Genomic DNA, 20,758 nt, shown 5'->3' on the forward strand with positions numbered 1-20,758 from the left:
TAAGCTTCACTAAACTGCCCAGGAACTATAGTCTAATACAAAGCAAACACTAAGATATGGTTGTTGTGAAGTTGCATAGTACGTGTGTGAGTTGCTGTTTCCTTCTTCTTGGTCCGTCTTCACAGTCTGAAATGGAGAGATGACAGACAGACTGGATTCACACACCAACAAAACACAAGTTTTAGCTCACTATTTTACAGTTGGAAGTGTCCAAACTTTGCATTTCTGACACAAAATAAGGGAACATTTGAATCATGAGAAACGTTGCTGCTTCTAATTTTTCAAAATCTCTACGTGTCCTGATTCATTCAACATGAAATTATGCTTAAAGATTTATAGATTTTTAAGGCGTAACACAGTGGATAAACAATGATACCACTTTAGCGGCATGGCTCTAGGGCTAGCAATGTCGGTATATTGGTCAGTCCAAACTAGATAAAATTAGATAAATACAAAAAGAGATAAATAAAGATAAATAAAATGATAAATACAATTGACTTTGGTGATCTGCTGACCTGCAATCTAGCACTATTATCAGGTCAAAATTTTCACATATGAAGTGAAATATATCAAAATCTACTGGATGGATTGGCACTTAATCTAGTACAGGCATTCATGATGGTTCCTAATAACTTTAGAGATCTCCTGCCTTTTTCTCTAGTGCCACCATGAGGTTGAGTGGTTGTGGTTTTGAGTGAAATGTCTATTATTGGATTGATTGCCATGAAATGCAGTAAGGACATTTACCCAAATGATTAATTGTAATAACATTGGTAACATTGACTTAACTTTGCATCTAGATTCATCAGCATGACAAAATTAAAATTTTTGTGACCTTTTGACTTTTCATATAGCACCAACATCAGGTCAAAATTTCAATTTGTCTAATACTTTGGTTTATGATGAAATCATAATGAAATCATAAGTTAATATCAGCATGTTAGCATCCTGACGTTAGCATTTAGCAAAGCAGAGCTGTGCAGCCTCACAGAGATGCAAGCATGACTGCAGACTCTTGTTTAAATATGAACAGGGTTTCCAGTGTGATCTTTAATGGTCCAACCATGTAAAATAGCATAACAAAACAGATTTAGACAGATATTATTATTAGATATTCTTTCTTGTGCTCTGATGAAGAGAAAATATAAAACTGACAAATAAAATGACACTCAATTGTCTTGTCTTGTTACAGATTAGAAGCAGTCATCTTTTAAGACTCTTACTTTGAGTCTTACTCTACTTACTTTCTTTAATGTGATGCTTTAAATGTTGTATAATAGAAGATACAGCAAATGCATGGACACAAGTAAACGGGACACTACTAATCACATAATATAAGACTGACCTCTGTCTTCATCTGTCTTTTGTGTAGACAGTTGAATTCATGCTCTTCTTCATGCTCTCATTTTGTCCTTTTGATTTTGCCTGAGGATAGAAGCAAACAGAGTTATGATACACATTTTCTTATGTTATTGTTTAATTCTAGGTACACATATTTTGTAAACTTACAGTTATGAGTTTTTTCAGTTCCTCTCGAATCTGTTAATAATAACATGTATATGTTACATTCATATATTAGTCAGATGGTAAATACTAAACAACATAATTATTGGGCAACATTTTTGTGCCCTAGTGCACAAAAAGTGCCTTTTTTGAAGCCCACCAGACATCACATGCCTCCCATTGCACAGGTAAGACGATGATGCAGTATTATGGTTCTGTTTATTGTAAAGCAAGTTTAAAACATTGCATTGGCCACCTCAGTGTAAAACTGAATATCTGCTCATTGATAAAATGACAAACCTACCTTCCTCTCTGTTAAACACCCCGTCAGCAAAATGAAAAGGCCCTGCAAAACAGAAAGTGTAACAGGTTTCAAACTGTGTTTCTATGCAGATACTTTTGTTTGAAAAAAACAAAAATAACACATTTTATACCATTGCTCCTCTGAATTCCGTTCATATTCAACTTTCATTCTGCATTAGCAATTTGTGATCAATGACAACATTTTGTACCAATGCAGGAAGTAATTTGATACAAGTCAGTGAAAACTACAGGAAGGGTGTGGAGGTTAAACCATGATGACATGCACAGTACAATATCAACCAGGGATGCACCGATCAGATTGGTATTGAGCCAATACTTACCGTAATAAGCCCTACCATGAAATGACCAATTCACATAAAATACAGTTTCTTTGTCAATTTCATAAAATTCAATTTTCATAAAGTGTGTCCACTATTAATTACATTCATTAAGCCACAACAGGCTGCCTCATGTTATCTTACATAAAAATGATTCCAATGAAATCTAGGCAGTGAGGTTTACAGATTTTAAATTTGGGAAAAAGTAAGCACTGGTATCAGATGGGGAATTGGGAGATGCTGGAATCTGAATTAGTATTGGCAAAAAAGTTGGATCGGTGCATCCCTAATATCGACATTCTGTTTGGTGTGTGGGTTGCTTTCAAATTACCTGGAAGGAATTGAGGATGGTGAAACTGTAATGAACAACTTTTATCATGGGATCCTTTTCATCCAATATGAACCCAATGAGGCCAATGGCCCATGTTACTCCAAAGAGAGGGGTTAGAAAGACCACCACTTTAAGGATACTTTTGGCTGTCTCCTTGTCGTCTGTCTTGGTGCTATCAGGTATAGAGGACTTCAACAGAGTAAGAATGACAACCACCATGGAAAAGAGGTTTGTCAAAATAACAGTTCCCACAGGGAGGATGAAAGCATATATGGATCCCTTCAAGAGTTTTTCATAAATCAGCCAACAACTTTTCTTATCATAGTAGGGCTTGTCAGTGTATTTGTAATACACATAGCTGGATCCCACTATTAGGATTGGGCAAACATAGCCCACAATGCTGGAGAGGAACATGAAGACTCTTTTCCTCACTGGGCTGAAGACAAAGATAAGCTGGTGGACGAGCATGACGCTCAAGCACAGCATCCAGAAGAACATGGCTAAGAAAAAGAGGTGTTTGCATATGGTCAAAACTAGACACCAGGTGTCACTGAGAATGTCAAGGTAGGAAGAAACCAAGAAACTGCAGTCACCGAGCAAGAGGAACAAAGCAATGTTAACCATGGCTGTGTGACGGAAATGTGAAAGGTTTGTTTGGACCACAGCTGACCAAACCAGAGACTCAATGATAAGGAAGATCAGCAAGGAGCAGATGGACACACACAGGCCCACATTTGTAATCATATCTAGGTTTGCATCAGATATGTCACTCTTGGACATGAGGACAGAGAATGCAGTCAAGTGGTTGCACACGCAGAGTGTGTGGTTTCCATCACTGGAAATGTTGGTAGAGCATCCTTCATCCGACCACTCCTTCACTGTGGTATTCCAGAAGACACAAAGAGGTTCACTTCCCTCTTCCCTGGGGAAGTCCAGTCTAATTTCTAAAGATGAATTATCGCTGTTTTCCAGTGTGACTGATAATAAGAGGCTGGTTGTCAGGTAGGTCAGGCTGTGGGGCAATTTATCCGTTATATTTTTCACAGCAACAGTTTTCATAATTCCGGAGGTCTTTGTTAGATTCACGTCTATGTCAAACAAAGACACATTACAGCCACTACTCGAATTACAGAATTTAAGCTCTAGATTTGTACTGTTGAATCCATCGCTTGTGTTAACCTTGATATTCTTCACCAGAGTTTCCACAGACATAAGGTAATCTGATGACATGTTCTGAATTATAGACTTGTTGACCCCAACCCAGGGTTTGTTCAACAAGTTGCTTGCTGCATCGACAAAACTCTGAAATAGAAGAATGAAAAACAGAAAAATCATTGTTATGGTATATTTCATTGGTACAAGAAATTATTCAATTGAATTTTTCATCAGCCCAGGCAAGGTAGCCAAGTTGTCCAACGCATGCAGTTTCAAGACTCATGCTAGACTCATACCATGGCTGAGAGTCACCTCTAGTGGGTAGATTTCAGGAAAAGCTAGCTTAATGGAACTGAAGCTAGTTCAAGAGGTACTAACTGGAGCAGATTCTCAGCAGCACATTCACAAGTCCATTCGCCTAAAACTTACCGGTAGACAAATTTCACAGCCTTATATGAGCCAGAGTGAATTTGTTAAAAAAACATAATTTGGCCATTGATTTTCTTAGCTCATTTAAGAACAATTCATTCTTTTAAAAGATAAAGCAATATGTGTCATACAATTTTACAAGGTATAGAGCTTTATGAAAACTTCACCATTATTCATTTGTGAGTGCACATTTGAAACATAACCTAAAGCAAAACTGCACATTCAGACAAAAACAAGGACTAACTAACTTGTTTACCAAAGCTTTCAACCAAATCTCTGACCCTGCCAGAGTGGATGGAGTTGCTCAGTTGTCATGGAGATGGTTTAGTTGTCATATGATGGAATTTCTGTCTCACGATAACAAAGGAGATCGTTACCCCTGCTTCTGTTAGGGGTGGTCCTGGGACAATTGAAGTTGTCTGTTTTTTGTGTTCATTCAGTCTCGCCCAGGGTCCCTGCCATGTCATAGATGTAATGTTTTTACAGCTGTAACATGGGATGTAATACTGCACTCCAGTTTCCCTCCCTGTGCATGTATTGTTCTATTCACTTTCGATTCTCATGTGATAACAACTAAACCATCTCCATGACAACTGAGCCACTCTGTCCATAGAGGGCAGCCATGTGGTTAAAAGATTCAGAAACAACAAGGAAGGCAGACTTTGTGTTAATATATGTTTTTCACACTGCTGCGTCCAAGGTCAAGAATGAAACTTCAAGTTCATAACTGCACATGTATTACAGTAAATGTAATAGTAATTGACAAGGGCTTACAGGAAAGACACTCTCTTCTAAGTCAATATTTTGTGATGCACTGGACATCACATCTAAAACACCGATGGAGGCACCAACTTCGGCCATAACGCTACTTGAATCAGTTGAATTAGTTGTAGAGCTGTTCGAAAGTCCTGCAAATATACCCACGGCCGCCTCCTGAGAAGCCCCTAGTCCCTTCTTAAAGTTCTAGAAAGGTGAAACAAAAAAACAAAAATCAGTGAACAAAAGCACACAAATTACATCCAGACACAAAATGTTGATAGTGTCTTAACAGTAGTGATCTTGGACTTATAAGGTTCCATCTGCAATCTGAACAGCCTCTTTTGTGTCGGCTCTTGATGGCCACCTCAGCCAATCACGTGTGCATCTGATTGTTTTATTGGTTTTAGGGTGCTGTCTCCTGTCCCCCTTTTGCAGCTATCTGCTTATGTAGGATCAGGCAGGATCATTAGATGCTGGATTGGTTGAATTAGAGTGTATTACATGGCTGGGATGGTGCCCATTAGGAAAGAGAATATGAAATACATTTATTTTCACGGTTAGTTTCACACTGTATAACTTTAGTTGAAACAATATCAAAAAGCTTAAAAAGTAATAACTAATTTATTTGCTTATCTCAAAGGTAAAAAAAAAAAAAAATAATTATGAAGCTTGCTGACTCTGAATTAAGCTTTGTAGCCAGTGGGGCACCATATATGCACCATCTGTTGGCCAGCTGGGTGAAACAGAGTAGACACAAACTCAATTCAGTAGCTGCATAGTAGAGTTAACATAAAATCACTAAAATGTGCAGCAATTAGCAGCTAGAGGCCTGAATTTATCTCACATTCCTTTGTATTAATCTCTGAATAATCTCTGAGCTAGTCACAGTAACTGATAATAACATTAAATCTTTCAAACAAACAGGATGAGCCGTGTGATTAACATTAGCAAGATAGCTTTCTATTATGGTAGCTTATGGCTCACAACTTAGTTGGCATTTGCATTAGTGTAATTCATAATGTTTTTGATAAAACCATCAGTTTTGAGGTTTCAAAACTCAAAAGATTGAGCAACATTTTAATGTTCTTTTCAGCTAATTTAACCCTAGTCACAGAGCAGTGAGGTGATGTGGTAAGGAGGCAGTACTTGATTGGTCTTCTTGTGTACATTGCAGGTAAAACCTTGTAGAACCAAAATAGAGAATGACATTGGGGACAGAACTTTACCTGACCTTTTCTTTTTCTAATTAATGCATAAAAGTAAAAATACACCTAAACAAAATGTTAATAATTTAGAATATCGCTGTGTGAATAACTAATTTTTGATAAAAAGAAAAAAATAACAAAATAAACAAAAACAAAAACAGACAAAAGTTAGATTGAACTTTATAATCCTAAAGTTATATAGCGCTATGAGCTGTAATGCTATACTCACATCTGCTGCATTTAAAACCTTGTTCAACTCTTGGCTGATGCAGGAAGAGTACACGTTCTCCCACTCAGGGCCTTTACAAGTGCGTGACTTATAGCCAACCTTGCCCTCTTCACATGTTCGATTAATCACTGTGTCTCCAGCTGGAGTTTTTGGCCAAAACCCATCCTTTGAGCAAAATTGCTTACCCCCTTGGAGAAAAATGTAGGGAATCATTAGCTAAATGTAACAGAAGCAAATCCAAATAAATGTAAATTAGAACAAAGAAAAATTTTGAATTAATGAGACTCTGGGAAATCATCATGTCAAAGTACAGACCAAGTTGAAATTTAAGCATGTTAAAACAATTAAAAGCTATATTACTAAATTTGGAATTTACAATTCTTCACAGAATCACGTACTGTAGATTACTGGAATATCCACTCGTTCACTTTTTTCTTGATTAACTGTGTTTTTAAAAGTGACATTCACGTATTGTGCGTCCATGGATTTCTTGCAAGAGATAGGAGCATTGAAAGAGTAGACCAGGTAATCCCCATCAGCTGTAGAGAAAGATAGATATTAGTTTCGGTGTTATTTTTGTTGGTTGTCAGTACATGCATTTTGCAGGAATATTGTGAATTTCAATTTGTGTTTATGTTTCAGTTTAAGTAGGGCTGTTTTGTACTGCAGCTGACAGAAAGAAGAAAGGAAGGAGGACATAGATTTGGGAGATAGTGAAGGTTTGTCTTACATTTATTCACTAGATTATTTTTCCCTTTACCCCTGTAGCTCCACCAAACAACATAGCTCTCTGTGCTGTTTAGGATGGTGGCAATGACATTCACGTGAACATTCTCACTGTCCTTCTTATCCGAACAGTCCACAGTAAGAGGATTGATCTTCAGGGTGATCTCATCAGGCAGGAGTGCCACTCTCAACTGTGTCTTGGCTGTATGCCTGACTGACCCTCTAGTGAATCCACACTCGTATATACCTGCAGGGAACATGTAGATAATTCAGACTGTGGATGAAATTGGGCCCAATATGATTTTTTTTCTCTCACAGATGACTCAGATCAGAAGTGAGATAAAGTAGACTTAAAATTGAAATAGTGTCGTATTTATGCGATCATATGGGCTGAAACAGCCTATTCAATCTTCAATGTACAAATTATTGTTATATTATTGTTTTGAGCAGTTGTGATTTGAGAAGCACACACTCTGTGCACCCAAAACCTACCTCTTTGCACTTGTCATTGATCAAAGTAGCCCCTAAAGTCAAACTGATATTGAATTATCGCCACTTGTTGTGTAAGTTGCGCTGTCAACTATCACTGTCAACTTCTATGTCACACTACTGAATGAAACACATCATAATGATACACCAACATTGATACAAGAAGTTTTTTCCCCTTTTCTAAACAAGCCCAAATGTTGTAACGTTGGTGATGTACCTTTAGAAATTTAAGCCACCTGTCCCTTCACAACATTCAACATTTGGAAGGACCCATCATGCTGATGGGTCCTCCCGAATATTGGACTCATGGGGTCCTCCCAAATGGGAGTTGTTTGTTCGCATCAGGAGGGTTATTTTTCCTCACTTATTACCCTGAAATCAATCTTTTAAAATAGCTAGCTTGAGATGAAATGCTGAATCTTGTTGCAATATCCACACTGACGGTCACAGTCACTAGTTAAACCTGTTAACGATCAAAACATTAAAACAAAACATTAAATTAAAACAGAATCATGCTTGACTTAACATTGATCACATTGGAAAGTGACATTGTTAGAGCCCTGGACTTCCCCGAGAGTAAAACCAGGAAGAAAATGTTTTAAAGGTAGACAAACGAATGTCCAGCCAGTTATTTTCCTCTGGCGTCGGGGCGGCTCCTAATAGCTTAAAAGCAAAACAGTTTTCTTGTTCTTTTTTCTCAGAATTTGCATTTACTGCCAGTCAAATTAGAGGGACTGCTCTCACCCAAAAAGGGGCGGGGGTATGACGCAAGGGCAAAGCACCTGGATGTGCTGCTCTCATCTACAGTATACTGATTTCTTAGCAAAAAAGAATTTTAATTTCAATTAGACTTTAATTTAAAACAGAATTGTAAATCTGAAACCTCCATACTTGCCTGCCCACAAGCCTGTCACCTCCTGGAGTGTAACTTCAGTACAAGACTTGTATTCCTGTGTGGCACATTTGTCATTCAGTTTCACCACACTGCCTTTGTTGAGCTCAAAGCGCTCGTGCTTCTTGCTCATGTTCCAGCCAGCACTGTCCGTCTCCTCCTCCAAAGTGCATTTCAGTTCTGGGCTGGACATGTCGCACACTTTAGTGTCTGGGGCCTCTATGGTGACCATTCCTGTGTGAAAAAGGTAATATAAATTCATAGCGACACAATAGGCTAGGAGTAGGAGGTACAGTTTGTGTAGCAGTGTCAGTAAGTCCATTAGTCCCTGGATTCATCTGTCTGTCCAAGAGAACAACTCTTTCCTTTTTATCAATTTATCTTAATTTAAGAGATCATCATTAAAGATGCACTGATCGTTTGGCCACTGATTGAAATTGGCCGGTATAAACACCATAGCCTTGCATTATTAGACAAAGCAGCAACATAAGCATGGCTCAGACAAAAATGGAGAGAGATTAAAAATTTGCTTTTGATTATGCACCAGATGCACTTGTCCCTGTGTTGACAGTGGTGTTTTTTTAAAGACCAGATATTCAACCAAACTTTCACTATTCAAAAAAATAGTCATGTTGCAAAACAGAAAGCAGCAGATATTAGTCTATAGAGAGCATGCACTACAGCAGCTAAGAAATAATTACAGAGTCAAGGATCATCATGATCCAAATGAACACCAAAAAACAGTAATATATTTTTACTGACCTACAGTGTCGACCCAAATTACAGCCGCAAGAGAGGTTTCCAGCCGAGTCACTATGCTTTGAAGTTTAGAAGTCTCAACTTTGACGCTGACAGCTGCCTCAAAATCAAGAATGCTGTTTCCTGGCCTTTAAGATTTTGGAGAGGATCAATGAAAGATAACTGGTTAAAAACATAGAAAGTATCTGTATGTGATAAAAGTAATAGGAGATATGCAACTGAAATGCTTACAACATGAGACTGCTGCCTTCAAATACAATATTCGAATTGACATACGTTTCATAAATGTCTCAGTGTTATTTTGATCATAGTGAAAACATTATTTGCAAGCACTGGTCACCAGTCTCTGATCTATCTGTCAAATTATGGCACATGCCAGGTGTTGATTGGCCGGTGAGTCCTCTAAGAATGATGTATATTTACTACTAATGTGCAACAGCAAATATGTAATATCTAATAAGTTGCAAAATGTTCATACTGACTACGTAACATTCACTGACAACATATTTCATTTGCTTTCCCTACAGTATCTGCTCGTAGCAACTAAAGCATGATTAATGTTTTCATAGTGATGTTTAGGTGACTCAAAGCACTTGGTTAAGGTTAAGCAAAGATTTTGGTCTCATAAATTAACATACTTGAAATAGTCAAAGCTTACTTGAGGCCTTCAATATTTAAAAACACAATCTTTCCTTAAAGATCCTACCCAGACAAGTTTTAAGGTGTATATAAAATAATTCTGAAAGTTACAACTCCTCTTCTACCGCATTAAAAATTCCAGAAGCTATAAATATGCAAGTATTTTTAATATCAGAAGTTCAGAAGAACTACTGGAGGGGGACTTTAACCATAAATCTAAACTATTTCTCTATAACTGTGCACAGTCATGACTACGTGATTACATGGTACAATTGCAGTTGAAGCTTGAAGGGGAAAACATTCTTAGGTATTATTTATTTAGAGTCTAACACAAAAAAACTGAGCTAATCTGCTTCATCAGTGCTGTGTGATTGACCTTGATTGACAACATAACTTTGTTTTCTTGAACTGGAAGAATGTTTCCAATGAACAAAATCCAAAATTTACATTTCTTCAAATATAATGTATTTAGCAAAACCATTTAGAGATATATAAATGTAATTTTTAAGAGATGGGGTTGCAAAACGTATGTAGTCATGAGGAGGGATCACTGAGTATCTAAGATGGTTATGTCATGATTGTGACATGCTAATACATCAGTTAAAATAGTTTTTATGGCACATCTCACATGCAGATGAGACGAGTTTCACTACTGGACTGTTTTTTCAGTCTGTGTTCATAAGTCCCCAACAGGCAGGTGAAGCACAGACTGTACAGACATAAGCTTGCTAGCCATGTACACACCAGTGTGTGTGTGTGTGCCTGTGACAGCTAAGATTCTGACTGATCTCGAAAACCACCAGGAACTCCTGCTCTTCCTCTAGACTCTTCCATTTTTTTTTGTCCTTTTTTAATAAAGTCTCTGTATATGCAAAAAATAAATGACACTTCAAAGTAATAAATCAATAAGTTTGCAAAGTACAATACCTCTGAGTTACATTCAGGGACTCAAAGCCATTCAGTCCTTTAAATTCATTTTGAAGCTTTAAAAAGAAAAAGCATTAAACAACTTACAAACATTTGAATGTTTGTAATGACAGTAGAAATGTATAAAGTATAAAAGTACAGTAAGATTTGAGATGAGAAGCAGATGTACCGTTGTTGCTTTGGATGAATCCCAGGTGGATTTCGACATAATTGATCCATTGATTTTAACTGTGTTGATTGCAAACATTATCATTACTTTCAGTTCTGATATCACATTGTATCCCAGCAAACATTGGTTGGACGGTGACATGACATCATGGGAATCAAGTAAAATCACCATTTAACTGAAGTGTGCACAACTTTTGAATACAAATATGCGTACACAAGAGTCAATGTCTCCTGTTGGTTGCTATTTTCCGCTTGGACCTGACTTAAAAAAAAACCTACTCAGGATTTCACCGTGGAATACCTTTATTCATGATTAGTTCTTTCATTTTTTTATACAAAAACGTTTAAATCTGTCTTTAATTGGCTGTGAGCGGACGTGCTAAAATGATATCCTCTCCACAAAGGATAAACGTGCAGGCAGAAGCTGCTTCATATTCATGTTTTTTTAATTTTTATTTACTCTGTAGTCTACTTTTACATACTGTATGAGGTAACTTTTTTATTTAGATTCTTTGGTTGGGAAACTTCATAGCACTGAGTTTTTAACAGTTTAACAAAGGAGTTATTATTGAGTCACACAACTTCATAAATTTGTCTTATTGATGCTTGACATGAGCGAAGCATCATCCCACCTCGCGAGAATTCACCTAGCTCTCCACGAGAGATGAGAGTTGCACATGTGCAGCGTTTGCAACCACCAGTTGTCTGAAATGCAACAAGCACAAGAGGACAGAAACGATGCAGATATAACGCTGTTATGTGAGTTTGTTGAAGGAGTTTTCTCTCATGTTAGCAAATATGTTCTGTAACGTTCCTGTTGATGAGAGGTGATTTAGAGCATCTGGGCTCCTCACATAAGTGGAAACTGGAGAGAAGTGAATCACAAGTAATTAAAAGGTTTACAGTTTCAAATAATTAGATTATCTATAAGCATTTTTTTTATCCTAATAAAATGTTGTTGCATGTCAGTATCAACACAGTGTGTTTCTACAAATATTTTTGAAATGGACCCTTATACTCTTCTGTTTATTGTCTTAAGAGTGTGTTATACTGTCTTACAGCTAAGTGCACAATATAATAGTCTGCCTTCTCTGCCTCTTGTGTGAACATGTTCCACTGCTGGTTCCCAACGAGCTTGAATAAGTTAACAAAAACGAGCTGTGGGATTCAGCCTTCAACTTTTACTTCTCAGTAGACAGAGGCAGGGAAGGAAACCACCGAAGGGAGAGAGATAGATAAGGCTATGAATGAATAGAAGGGATATTGTGCGTTAATTAAGAGACATCTGTTAGGATGACTAATATGGGATGCTCTGTGACTCACACCTGTATGTAAAAATACAATTATTGAATTTCATACAATATTTCTTTCAGCCTATAGCAAATTGGGTGATCTGCATTTGCAAATGTGAACTCTGTTCCTTGCAATAAAACTCTGGAAGACAACTTGCTCTCTGTGAATTCATCTTTAAATTTCCACGACAGTTTAACATAGTATTTATTGATGAACAGGATTATTTTGAAAGTGACACGTCATTAAAACGTCTTGCAGCTGCCTAGGTCAGACCGTCAACTATTTTAGAACATAATAAATTGTTAATTTAGACATATAGGAAGCAATAGAATGCATATCGTATACATACACTTTTACAGAATAGCTATAAAGGCCTGTTGATAATGGCAACAACATATTTTGACTTTGTTGGAAAGCCCAGGGAGGACAACCAGGTGAGAGCCAGGTAATATCCCAAATGTTGGTTCAACCTTCATTTTGGAACTATTTTTGAACCATTACGGGACGTGTTGGGGGGACGATCAGACAGCGGTCATACACCGTAATGTTTGCTGGGATATTGTCCACAACACAAGAATAAAAAATACAAAAATCTAATAACACAGTAGTATAACTATCAAGTTACAGCCATCCTTATTCTACTTGGTCATACAAATTTACGAAATACAACAAATCATCACCAGAAAATAGCGATACAAATTGTACAAAGGCAAATGAAAATTCATCACGCATCTGGACCGTTACCTTGGACTTTGGCAATGCAGAGTGGTGTGATGTGCGACACGTTTTGTTTGCATGTAGATTCACTGCAACATTTTTCAGTGTAGCACACATTGTTGCTCCAAATGTATCCATCAGAGCAGTTGCAATTGGTTTTTTCTCCAACAATCAGGCACTCTGGAGAGAGAAACACAGGTGCTGAGATTTCTGGCTTTTCTAAACTCTAAGATGTAGCATCCTCAATGTGTCTTTTCCCCTACCTCCATCCCTTTACCCCTCACTGTATTAAAGAAGAACTGAACCTAGAAAGAAGAAATTTCTCCAGGAATATACCTGCAACCAGTTCACTGTCTGAAAGGGTCACACTGTTGGTATTGTTCACTTGGATGACAGTTGAATCCAAAGCTGACAGGATGGTCTCCATTTCCAGTGTGACATTACTCTCCACCATCAGCTCACCAATGTATACAATGTCTACAACAACAGGAGATATTTTAACATGTTATTTTTTTATGCTGGAAGATTTTTTTGTCATTACAGATGCTACAAATCAAACATGTCAGTTTAGTATGTGAGATATCAAAACATGGTGGACAAAATGTTTCCCCTGTTTCCCTTATTGTACTATCAATGCTGAGGGTCTGTTTGCCTACATAACATACATTATACAGGAACAGATTAACCATCAGTCAACTGTGACTGTATCTCTTAGAAATGTGACATAAATGTCATTTTGCACTGTAACTATACATTAAGCCTACAGTACATGTTACATTACAGTATATCGCTTTAGAATTATATGAATTGTAATTGTAATTGTTATTAGGACTATATATATGGTAAAAATATTTGTAAAAATACATACATCTACACAGATGTACTGTAATACATTTAAAAATAGCTGATGTCAAATGGAAGGACATGACTGAACATGATAGTGGGTATATGATATAGATAGTGGGTATACGTTACATACATATAGTGGACATATAGGATAGTATACTCTGAAAATGGAAAGTTTTATTTTATTTCTTAATTTTTTGGTTAAATATGAGTCTGTCATCTAAATTCCAGTGGATGGTAGGTCTCCCAGTGTAATCCTGGCCTAGCTGAGGATCTGTGGAAGTTTTCTGAGGTATTTTACTGAAGTGCTCTATGGGATGTATGATCTTCTGCCTCACCTGCTGCATGGACCTGCAATGGCAAGAACAGGCAGAGAACAGAATTAATCTTTCTGTCATGGGTGTGATTCAATCTTGTGTCAAATTACAATATAAAATATTTATTCCAAAACACTTAAATAAAACAAAACAAATATGTGATGCACATACAAAAGTTGGCTTTGGTCATTTAATTTTCAGTTAGTTAATAAAACTCCTTATATACATGTAACATTCAAGATTGTGTGCATTAGAATATAATTTATAAAAATTAAATTAAAAATTGACATTAAAATAGAAGAACAAAACGGAAGTTTAAAGATCCCCCTCAGGCACATGTATTATAAGAGATATTCTGCTTGGAAGAATAATTTGTGTCTAATGTAGTTTTTACACACATGCAAAAAAACAAACAAAAAACAAACAAACAAACAAACAAAAAGACATTTAAAAATCCAGAATCTATTAATATGCAAATCTTGTTTATTTCAAAAGTTTGACAGCTGGACACAAGATGACTCCTGTTTGAGATGAGATATTGAACCACAATTGGACTACGTTGTAAACTGAGATTTAAGGTGAGCAAAGAGAAACTTTTCCCCCGTTCAGCAGATGAATGTGAAAACAGCCTTCTAATGTCAAACACCACACATACAGTACCAGTCAAAAGCTTAGACACAAGGGGATGGGTATATGTGTCAAAACTTTTGACTGGTACTGTACATCATTCTGCACAGTGAAGCTAAAATATCCAAGTGAAGTAACAATAAAAACATTTTTGAGTGGGGGACATTAAACAAGATTCTGTTAAAAATCATAGCTACAGTCCTGGTCAGCAATATATTACTGATTACACTGAAGCATCATTACCTGATAGTAGATGTACACAGCTCCAATCAGCAACATAAACACCCTGGAACCCATTGTATTTCTAATGGAAAAAGATCAGATTAATCAACAGTAGCATCAACTGAGGAACAAAAAGACTGATGTATACAAAATCTACACACTCAGAAATGCACATAAAGTAAATGTATTTGCACTCATTTGAAAACCCCAAATTATTTTAAGGGTTTACATAATGTTCTCCTGTATGCAGATGACAGCACTCTTTCTAGATAGGCAGCATCTCAAATTGAGAGTAATTACAAAAACACTATTGACATGTGCTTACGTCATAAGCTCCGCCGTAGCCTACTCTGTCTTTACTGTTGCGGCTGTAAAACGGTGGATAAATTGCTTTGAGCCTCACACAACCCCTGTGAAATGACTCGTTTCACTATCAGAATTTTATCCATTCGGTCCACTAACATTTGGAAAGTCTAGAAGAGCCGCACAATGAATTATTTTATCCCCATTCAAGTTAGCAGAGAGCTAACTGGGAGATAGGTGGCTGGCCAGTGGAAGTCACACAGTATATAATCATCCAGCCAGTGCAGGAATGTCAAATCCAAACCAGATTGAAAACTCTGTATACTGAGATTCATCTGGCTTAATCAGCATTGTGTGAACTCGCTTGGCAAGGGCTTGAATGTAACAGACATTGTTTTATATGTGAAAGTTCCAAACTGCAGGTTTAAATCAGCATACACGAAGGACTTTTGAGCTTATTTAAAGCAACACTTTAATGTAAAGTAATGATCGGTCTTTGGTCTATGAGGAGATACTATATCTCTGCAGCTCCTTGCCAGATTATCATGAAATTTGAAAGGCATATTAAAGGTTTCCTGAGGATGGTTCCTAATAATTTTGGTAGCCCCCTAAAGATTTGCAACATCAGTATGTTGTTTGCTCCATTCAACCTTCATATTGTAGGATGTAGTGAACATTGCAGCCTCTAAGGGCTTCTACCAGATCTATAGACTTTTAGCTTGTTGGTTTAATGGAGGTAAACTAGCACAATTGTCCAATACCACCACAACAAAATATTTTCACATAAGGTGCTAACAGAAACCCTTGTTACCACAATTACAAATATTCTTTAATTATTCAATCAGAGTTTCACCCAAGCTCTAGTTCCACTGCCTAAATTTGGATTATCTGGCTAACTAAAAAAGATAGTAGTTAGATTAGACCTGCATGTAATGATTTTTGTCACTTAGCCACTTGGGGTTACTGCAACAAGCTGCAAACACAACACTGACATTATCATCATTTGGAGTTGTGTTAATGACCTTGCAACAAATCTTTGTTTAATATTTCCTCTCCTTCTAGCTCTGTTTTGGTCTTTACCAACTCCACTGTGTTAATTAGCTAGTTGCTAACTTTGCCGTTAGGCGGTGAGCAAGTAACATTCAATGGGTTTATCAGAGCTTTTTTGTTAAAAACCATTGCCTGCTGCAGCTGGCGGTGGGGTTCATGAGAGCGGTGAGAGTGAACCAAAATAGTAACGTTGCAGTTCATAAAACCAAAATAATGACCTGGAAGACTGAAAAATGCTCCATAGAGATGAGAGGAACTGCAGTGTTGGGTAATAATTTTCTGTGGGTTCATTACTACAAGCAACAACATTCACATGACACAGTCATTTGCTCCGTTCTTAATATAAAAAATATTGATCTGAGCAGCTTTAACTGCAGGCTTCAAAATGTTCCTTCAGATACTGGCTGATGATGTCCCTTTTGCTGCATCCATGTTTTTTTCCCAATACTCATGATCAGTTGGGAAATACATACATTTTATACTTATTAGTTACACTATTCAATTATAGTATGCATGAATACACCTATAACTGGTATGATTAAAAAAATAGCGATAGGGCCTTTAACAATCCATTAAAAAAATCTAATCTAATTTAAGCAAGCAAACTACATAAAACCTGAAATATAAGCCTTCCCTGTCTGTTCACATAATTGTTGTTAGCTGCCTTAACACCACCCAGTTTATATTTGATTATGAGTCAAACAGTAGTGCATGTACTTATTATTATAATATTATTTATCCTAAAGTTTTCATGACACTCTTATCAGCATCCACCTGTTTTCCCTTCCAAAGTATGGGAAGCACATCTTTTAGCTAGTCAAACTTATTTGCATCAGTTTACATGTGAACTAGAGATACAAACAGTGAGTTGGTGGTTTTCACTGCTTCTCGTAACAGTGCAGTGTTCATATCTGTCCAAATATGTGGCAGTTTATACCCAGTAAGGTCAAGTGCTTGTTGATGTGGTAAAGTTCATTCCCCACTAATTTTCTTATTGAGGTATAGGACTTGGCTGCGTTTCAGCCATTGTTACGATGTGGTTATGTAATACTGGACTAAGAGTACAGCCAACCTCTTCAACAACCAGCACATGAAAGGCATGCATGTTCTTGCAAAAATATGCAGATGCTCAGGAACTGAGCCATATGGGTCACAAATATATACATACTGACATCTACATATATACAATATACTCACCCAACAGGAAACACAAACGCATACATTAACTAACCTTACAAGGGTCAGACCCTAACAGGGACATCTGTACAATAGCCATATCCAGTATAATTATTATAAAACTCAAATGAAATAAATTATATTAATAATACTTCTTAAGCTTGTAATGTTAATTCCTGTTGAGATTGGCAGAGGTGTTAATAGGAAGGTTTTTTTTAAAATCATAGTCTGTGGTTCTGTTATTTTGAATTGCAAAATGACCTTGGAGTTAATTTAACACTACTCTTTTCAACAAAAACAAAACAAAAAAAACTGTCACACAAGCTCCCAAAAGTAGATTTTAGAGCTCAGAATCAATGTATTGCTGGTGTTTAGTTATGAAGCAAATCGTTCATGTTTGGGATTAAATACAGTGAGTCTGTTTCTGTTCATTATTGTATTTTCCATGAAGAAAAAACACTTTTTCGTACCCCCTGTACAACCTGGTGCATTTCTTGGTAAAGAATAATTTTCCCCAATAAAAGTAAGAGTAAATCACCCATTCATTTACACTTACTTCTTCACAGTCAAGTCACTTAATCATGTAAATTGACAAAAATCTCCATGCAGTCCACCTTGATGATAACCCAAAATATTGTATTAGCTGTCTGTTCAATAGCTCCTGTTAGCAAAATACTGGCTGGACTGCTCTTGATCACAGGAGTATCATGTACAATTTTGCACTGAATGGTACAACACTGTCATTTTAACATGAAAGGTTGAAGGATTCTAACACAATAATATTCAGGGTGCTCATATTTAAACATGACTCAGTCAGTTTAGACTTAAGACGATATATGACTTTGTAGAGGAAGAAAGGGAATGGTTGTTACAACATTTAACATTAAGTCAGTCATGTTTTTTAAGGTGTTACACTAATACCTTAATATAAGGGATAAAACTGCCTATGGTAAAGCTATTCAATTCAAATCAATTTGATCTATATAGCGCCAAATCACAACAGAAGTTATCTCAGGGCACTTTTCACATAGAGCAGGTCTAGACCGTGCTCTTTAATTTACAGAGACCCAACATTCACCCACGAGCAAGCACTTGGTGACAGCAGCAAGGAAAAATTCCCTTTTAACAGGAAGAGAACTAACTACTGTACCTGTAAAATCAACCACCTGTTCATATCAAAGCAATAAAAATACATTAGTAAAGGGCTCTCACCTTGGCTTCACACACAGCACTGCACAGAAAGCAGATGATTACCCCGTCAACCTGGTTGCAATTAGCCAACAGGAATCCGACTGTACTTCATATCTATGAGGTGCGCATCAGAATAAGAGTCAAAGTAAGTGAGCAAATCCGTCAGAAAGACTGAGTCAAGTTGGACAGGATATGTGCATGTGTGTGTATTGAGGGTGGTGTGGGGGGGCTGTTACAGGGTGATGAAAGACCATTTGCATTGATGGCATATCTCCATGCCAGCCAGGCTGGTCAACAAACTATAAGCTTTCCATGGATATTTGTCTAACAAATCAAGCCTTTTCCCTCAGGAAGTCACAGAACACTGGCCTGTCTTATAAAACCAATTCAGTTTTTGCTTTCTTCGAGTCAACTGGCCTGATATAACTTAATGCTTAGGGTAGTCATAAAGCAGGTAGCCCATCTCCAGAAACATAGACAGATCTGGGTAAGATTTAACAAGATAAGTATGTAATGGAATAAATAGATGACAAAAGTATTAATTAATGTGGGTTTTTCACAGCAGCAAAAGAACATAAGGAAGAATATAAGGAAATTAGACTCTGAGTACAAAACTAATAAAAATGAAGCATCAGAAAATAGACAACAGTAAAAGGATTAAACTACAGTATGTAAGCTAAAGACTATCACCTTTGAAGTAATGCATGTTACGACCTACCTTAGGGAACAAACTCAACCAGGTCATGGAAGGCAGTAAGGTTGGCTGTAGATGTGTGCATACATATTTGAAATTGGCTCTGAATTTACTAGGTCAAGAACAAACAGAACAATGATTCTCTGTCTCTTGTTTTAACTTTTTTTTATGTCCCTTATTTACTTTAGGTTAGCAAACTGAGGCATGTTGGATATTTGTATAGCAACAAACAGCTCTGGTTCAAGCAGCTGTGTCTGTAAGGAGGCCTGTACTGTTTTAGTTTCTTTTCACTGTGAACTGTCTAATAATACAGAATACATATGGCATATATTTTTAAGAAGGCCAATCAGAAAAGTTACAGGGATCAAAAGCCTCTGCCTTTTCACATTTCAGGAGTGACTACTGTGGCAGACATATCTTACAAAACATGCAGTATACTTGCACTGTAACCTCTTGACCACTGTGACCATTTTTAATTTGGAATCAAATACAAATGTATAGGTTTGTACTACAGTGAATGATTTTTGTAATATCAAAAACAGGGACAGCTCATCACATTGCCAAAGCCTTCTTTTATGTTTTCCAGAGTATTAGGATGGTGAAAAAGCACGTTGGATTGAGTTGAGTGACAATGGTTTGAATATTTTATAATGATGAAACAAATGGTTTCGTATTGTGTTACCTATCCCTTATAGTTACCTCAGTTTGTCTTTTTAACCAAAAGGAACTTGGTGTATTTGTAATATTAACTGGTGTAACGATTTGAGGCTTGTGGAAATGCTGTGGAAAGGCCTTACAGAACAAATATATGCTCCTTATGACTTAAAACTCCTCAACAAATGTCTCTGTTGTTGCCAAAAGGGATGGTTTGACATTTTGGGGAATGCACTTTATTCACTTTCTTGCAGCAGGTTAGCTGAGAAGATTGATACCAGTCTTCCTCCTGATTGCAGCTCATTCACCTCACCTGCCCAGCCTACACATCTGCCTTCCATCAAGTCATCAACTCAACAGTAAATCTACCCCAGTTCGCCTACTTCCTGCCTTACCTGCCATCCTCATTCCCCTTTATTCCTACAACCTCCCCCTCCCCCTTTTATATTACTTAATTCATTGTCTGTGTCAGTGTTTGGGTCCACCTTTATTGATTTTACCATGTTATACATTTTTGACCCACTAACACTGTTGGGAAAGAACACATATTTGGTCATGCAAATTACTTGTTGCCGTTATAATGTCAAACAACACAAAAATAACTTCAGGCTGAATAGGACATTATGTTGTTCCAGTCTACCCTGCAGTGCAACTGATAAACTGATCCATGGGTGTCAAGTTGTACTGTGACCCAAGTCTATTTTGACTAACAGAAAATTTGACTAGTAGAACATTTGTCATATTATGTGTATATGATATTAACGTATGTTCCAAAACCTTTTACCCGCCTCTATCCACTCATTTGAGTTTGAAACA

The 20,758-nt window shown here is 37.0% G+C and overlaps 2 protein-coding genes across 2 annotated transcripts; both read right to left on the minus strand.

The window, feature by feature from the left end:
- Positions 1-42: 42 nt before the first annotated feature.
- On the minus strand, positions 43-7,845 carry LOC122965754 (adhesion G-protein coupled receptor F3-like). Its single transcript, XM_044329949.1, has 9 exons — positions 6,983-7,845; positions 6,651-6,791; positions 6,253-6,440; positions 4,834-5,022; positions 2,476-3,777; positions 1,808-1,849; positions 1,510-1,539; positions 1,346-1,425; positions 43-126 (listed from the first exon to the last, which is right to left on the minus strand). The coding sequence occupies exons 1-8, from the start codon at positions 7,236-7,238 to the stop codon at positions 1,354-1,356; spliced, it is 2,220 nt and encodes a 739-aa protein (XP_044185884.1). The 5' UTR covers positions 7,239-7,845; the 3' UTR covers positions 43-126; positions 1,346-1,353.
- Positions 7,846-8,267: 422 nt separating this feature from the next.
- LOC122965755 lies at positions 8,268-20,171 on the minus strand. The gene is made up of 10 exons (XM_044329950.1): positions 19,988-20,171; positions 18,616-18,708; positions 14,896-14,956; positions 14,047-14,059; positions 13,199-13,339; positions 12,890-13,042; positions 10,854-10,912; positions 10,685-10,740; positions 9,122-9,246; positions 8,268-8,593 (listed from the first exon to the last, which is right to left on the minus strand). Exons 3-10 carry the CDS (start codon positions 14,947-14,949, stop codon positions 8,325-8,327), a joined length of 870 nt encoding a protein of 289 aa, XP_044185885.1. The 5' UTR covers positions 14,950-14,956; positions 18,616-18,708; positions 19,988-20,171; the 3' UTR covers positions 8,268-8,324.
- Between the last annotated feature and the right edge of the window lie 587 nt (positions 20,172-20,758).

This window comes from Thunnus albacares, chromosome 16, assembly GCF_914725855.1.
Source record: "Thunnus albacares chromosome 16, fThuAlb1.1, whole genome shotgun sequence".
NCBI classification, from domain to species: Eukaryota; Metazoa; Chordata; class Actinopteri; order Scombriformes; family Scombridae; genus Thunnus; species Thunnus albacares.

Coding starts and splice junctions, on each gene's coding strand:
- LOC122965754 (XM_044329949.1), bottom strand. CDS start 7,238: ATGTTCCCTGCAGGTATATACGAGTGTGGATTCACTAGAGGGTCAGTC. Junction 5,023..6,252: donor AGGTTTTAAATGCAGCAGAT/GTGAGTATAGCA, acceptor TCACCTTTCTAG/AACTTTAAGAAGGGACTAGG. Junction 3,778..4,833: donor TAGAAGAGAGTGTCTTTCCT/GTAAGCCCTTGT, acceptor CTTCTATTTCAG/AGTTTTGTCGATGCAGCAAG.
- LOC122965755 (XM_044329950.1), bottom strand. CDS start 14,949: ATGGGTTCCAGGGTGTTTATGTTGCTGATTGGAGCTGTGTACATCTAC. Junction 13,043..13,198: donor AGACAGTGAACTGGTTGCAG/GTATATTCCTGG, acceptor TTCTCTCTCCAG/AGTGCCTGATTGTTGGAGAA. Junction 8,594..9,121: donor AATTTGGGTCGACACTGTAG/GTCAGTAAAAAT, acceptor TTTTTCACACAG/GAATGGTCACCATAGAGGCC.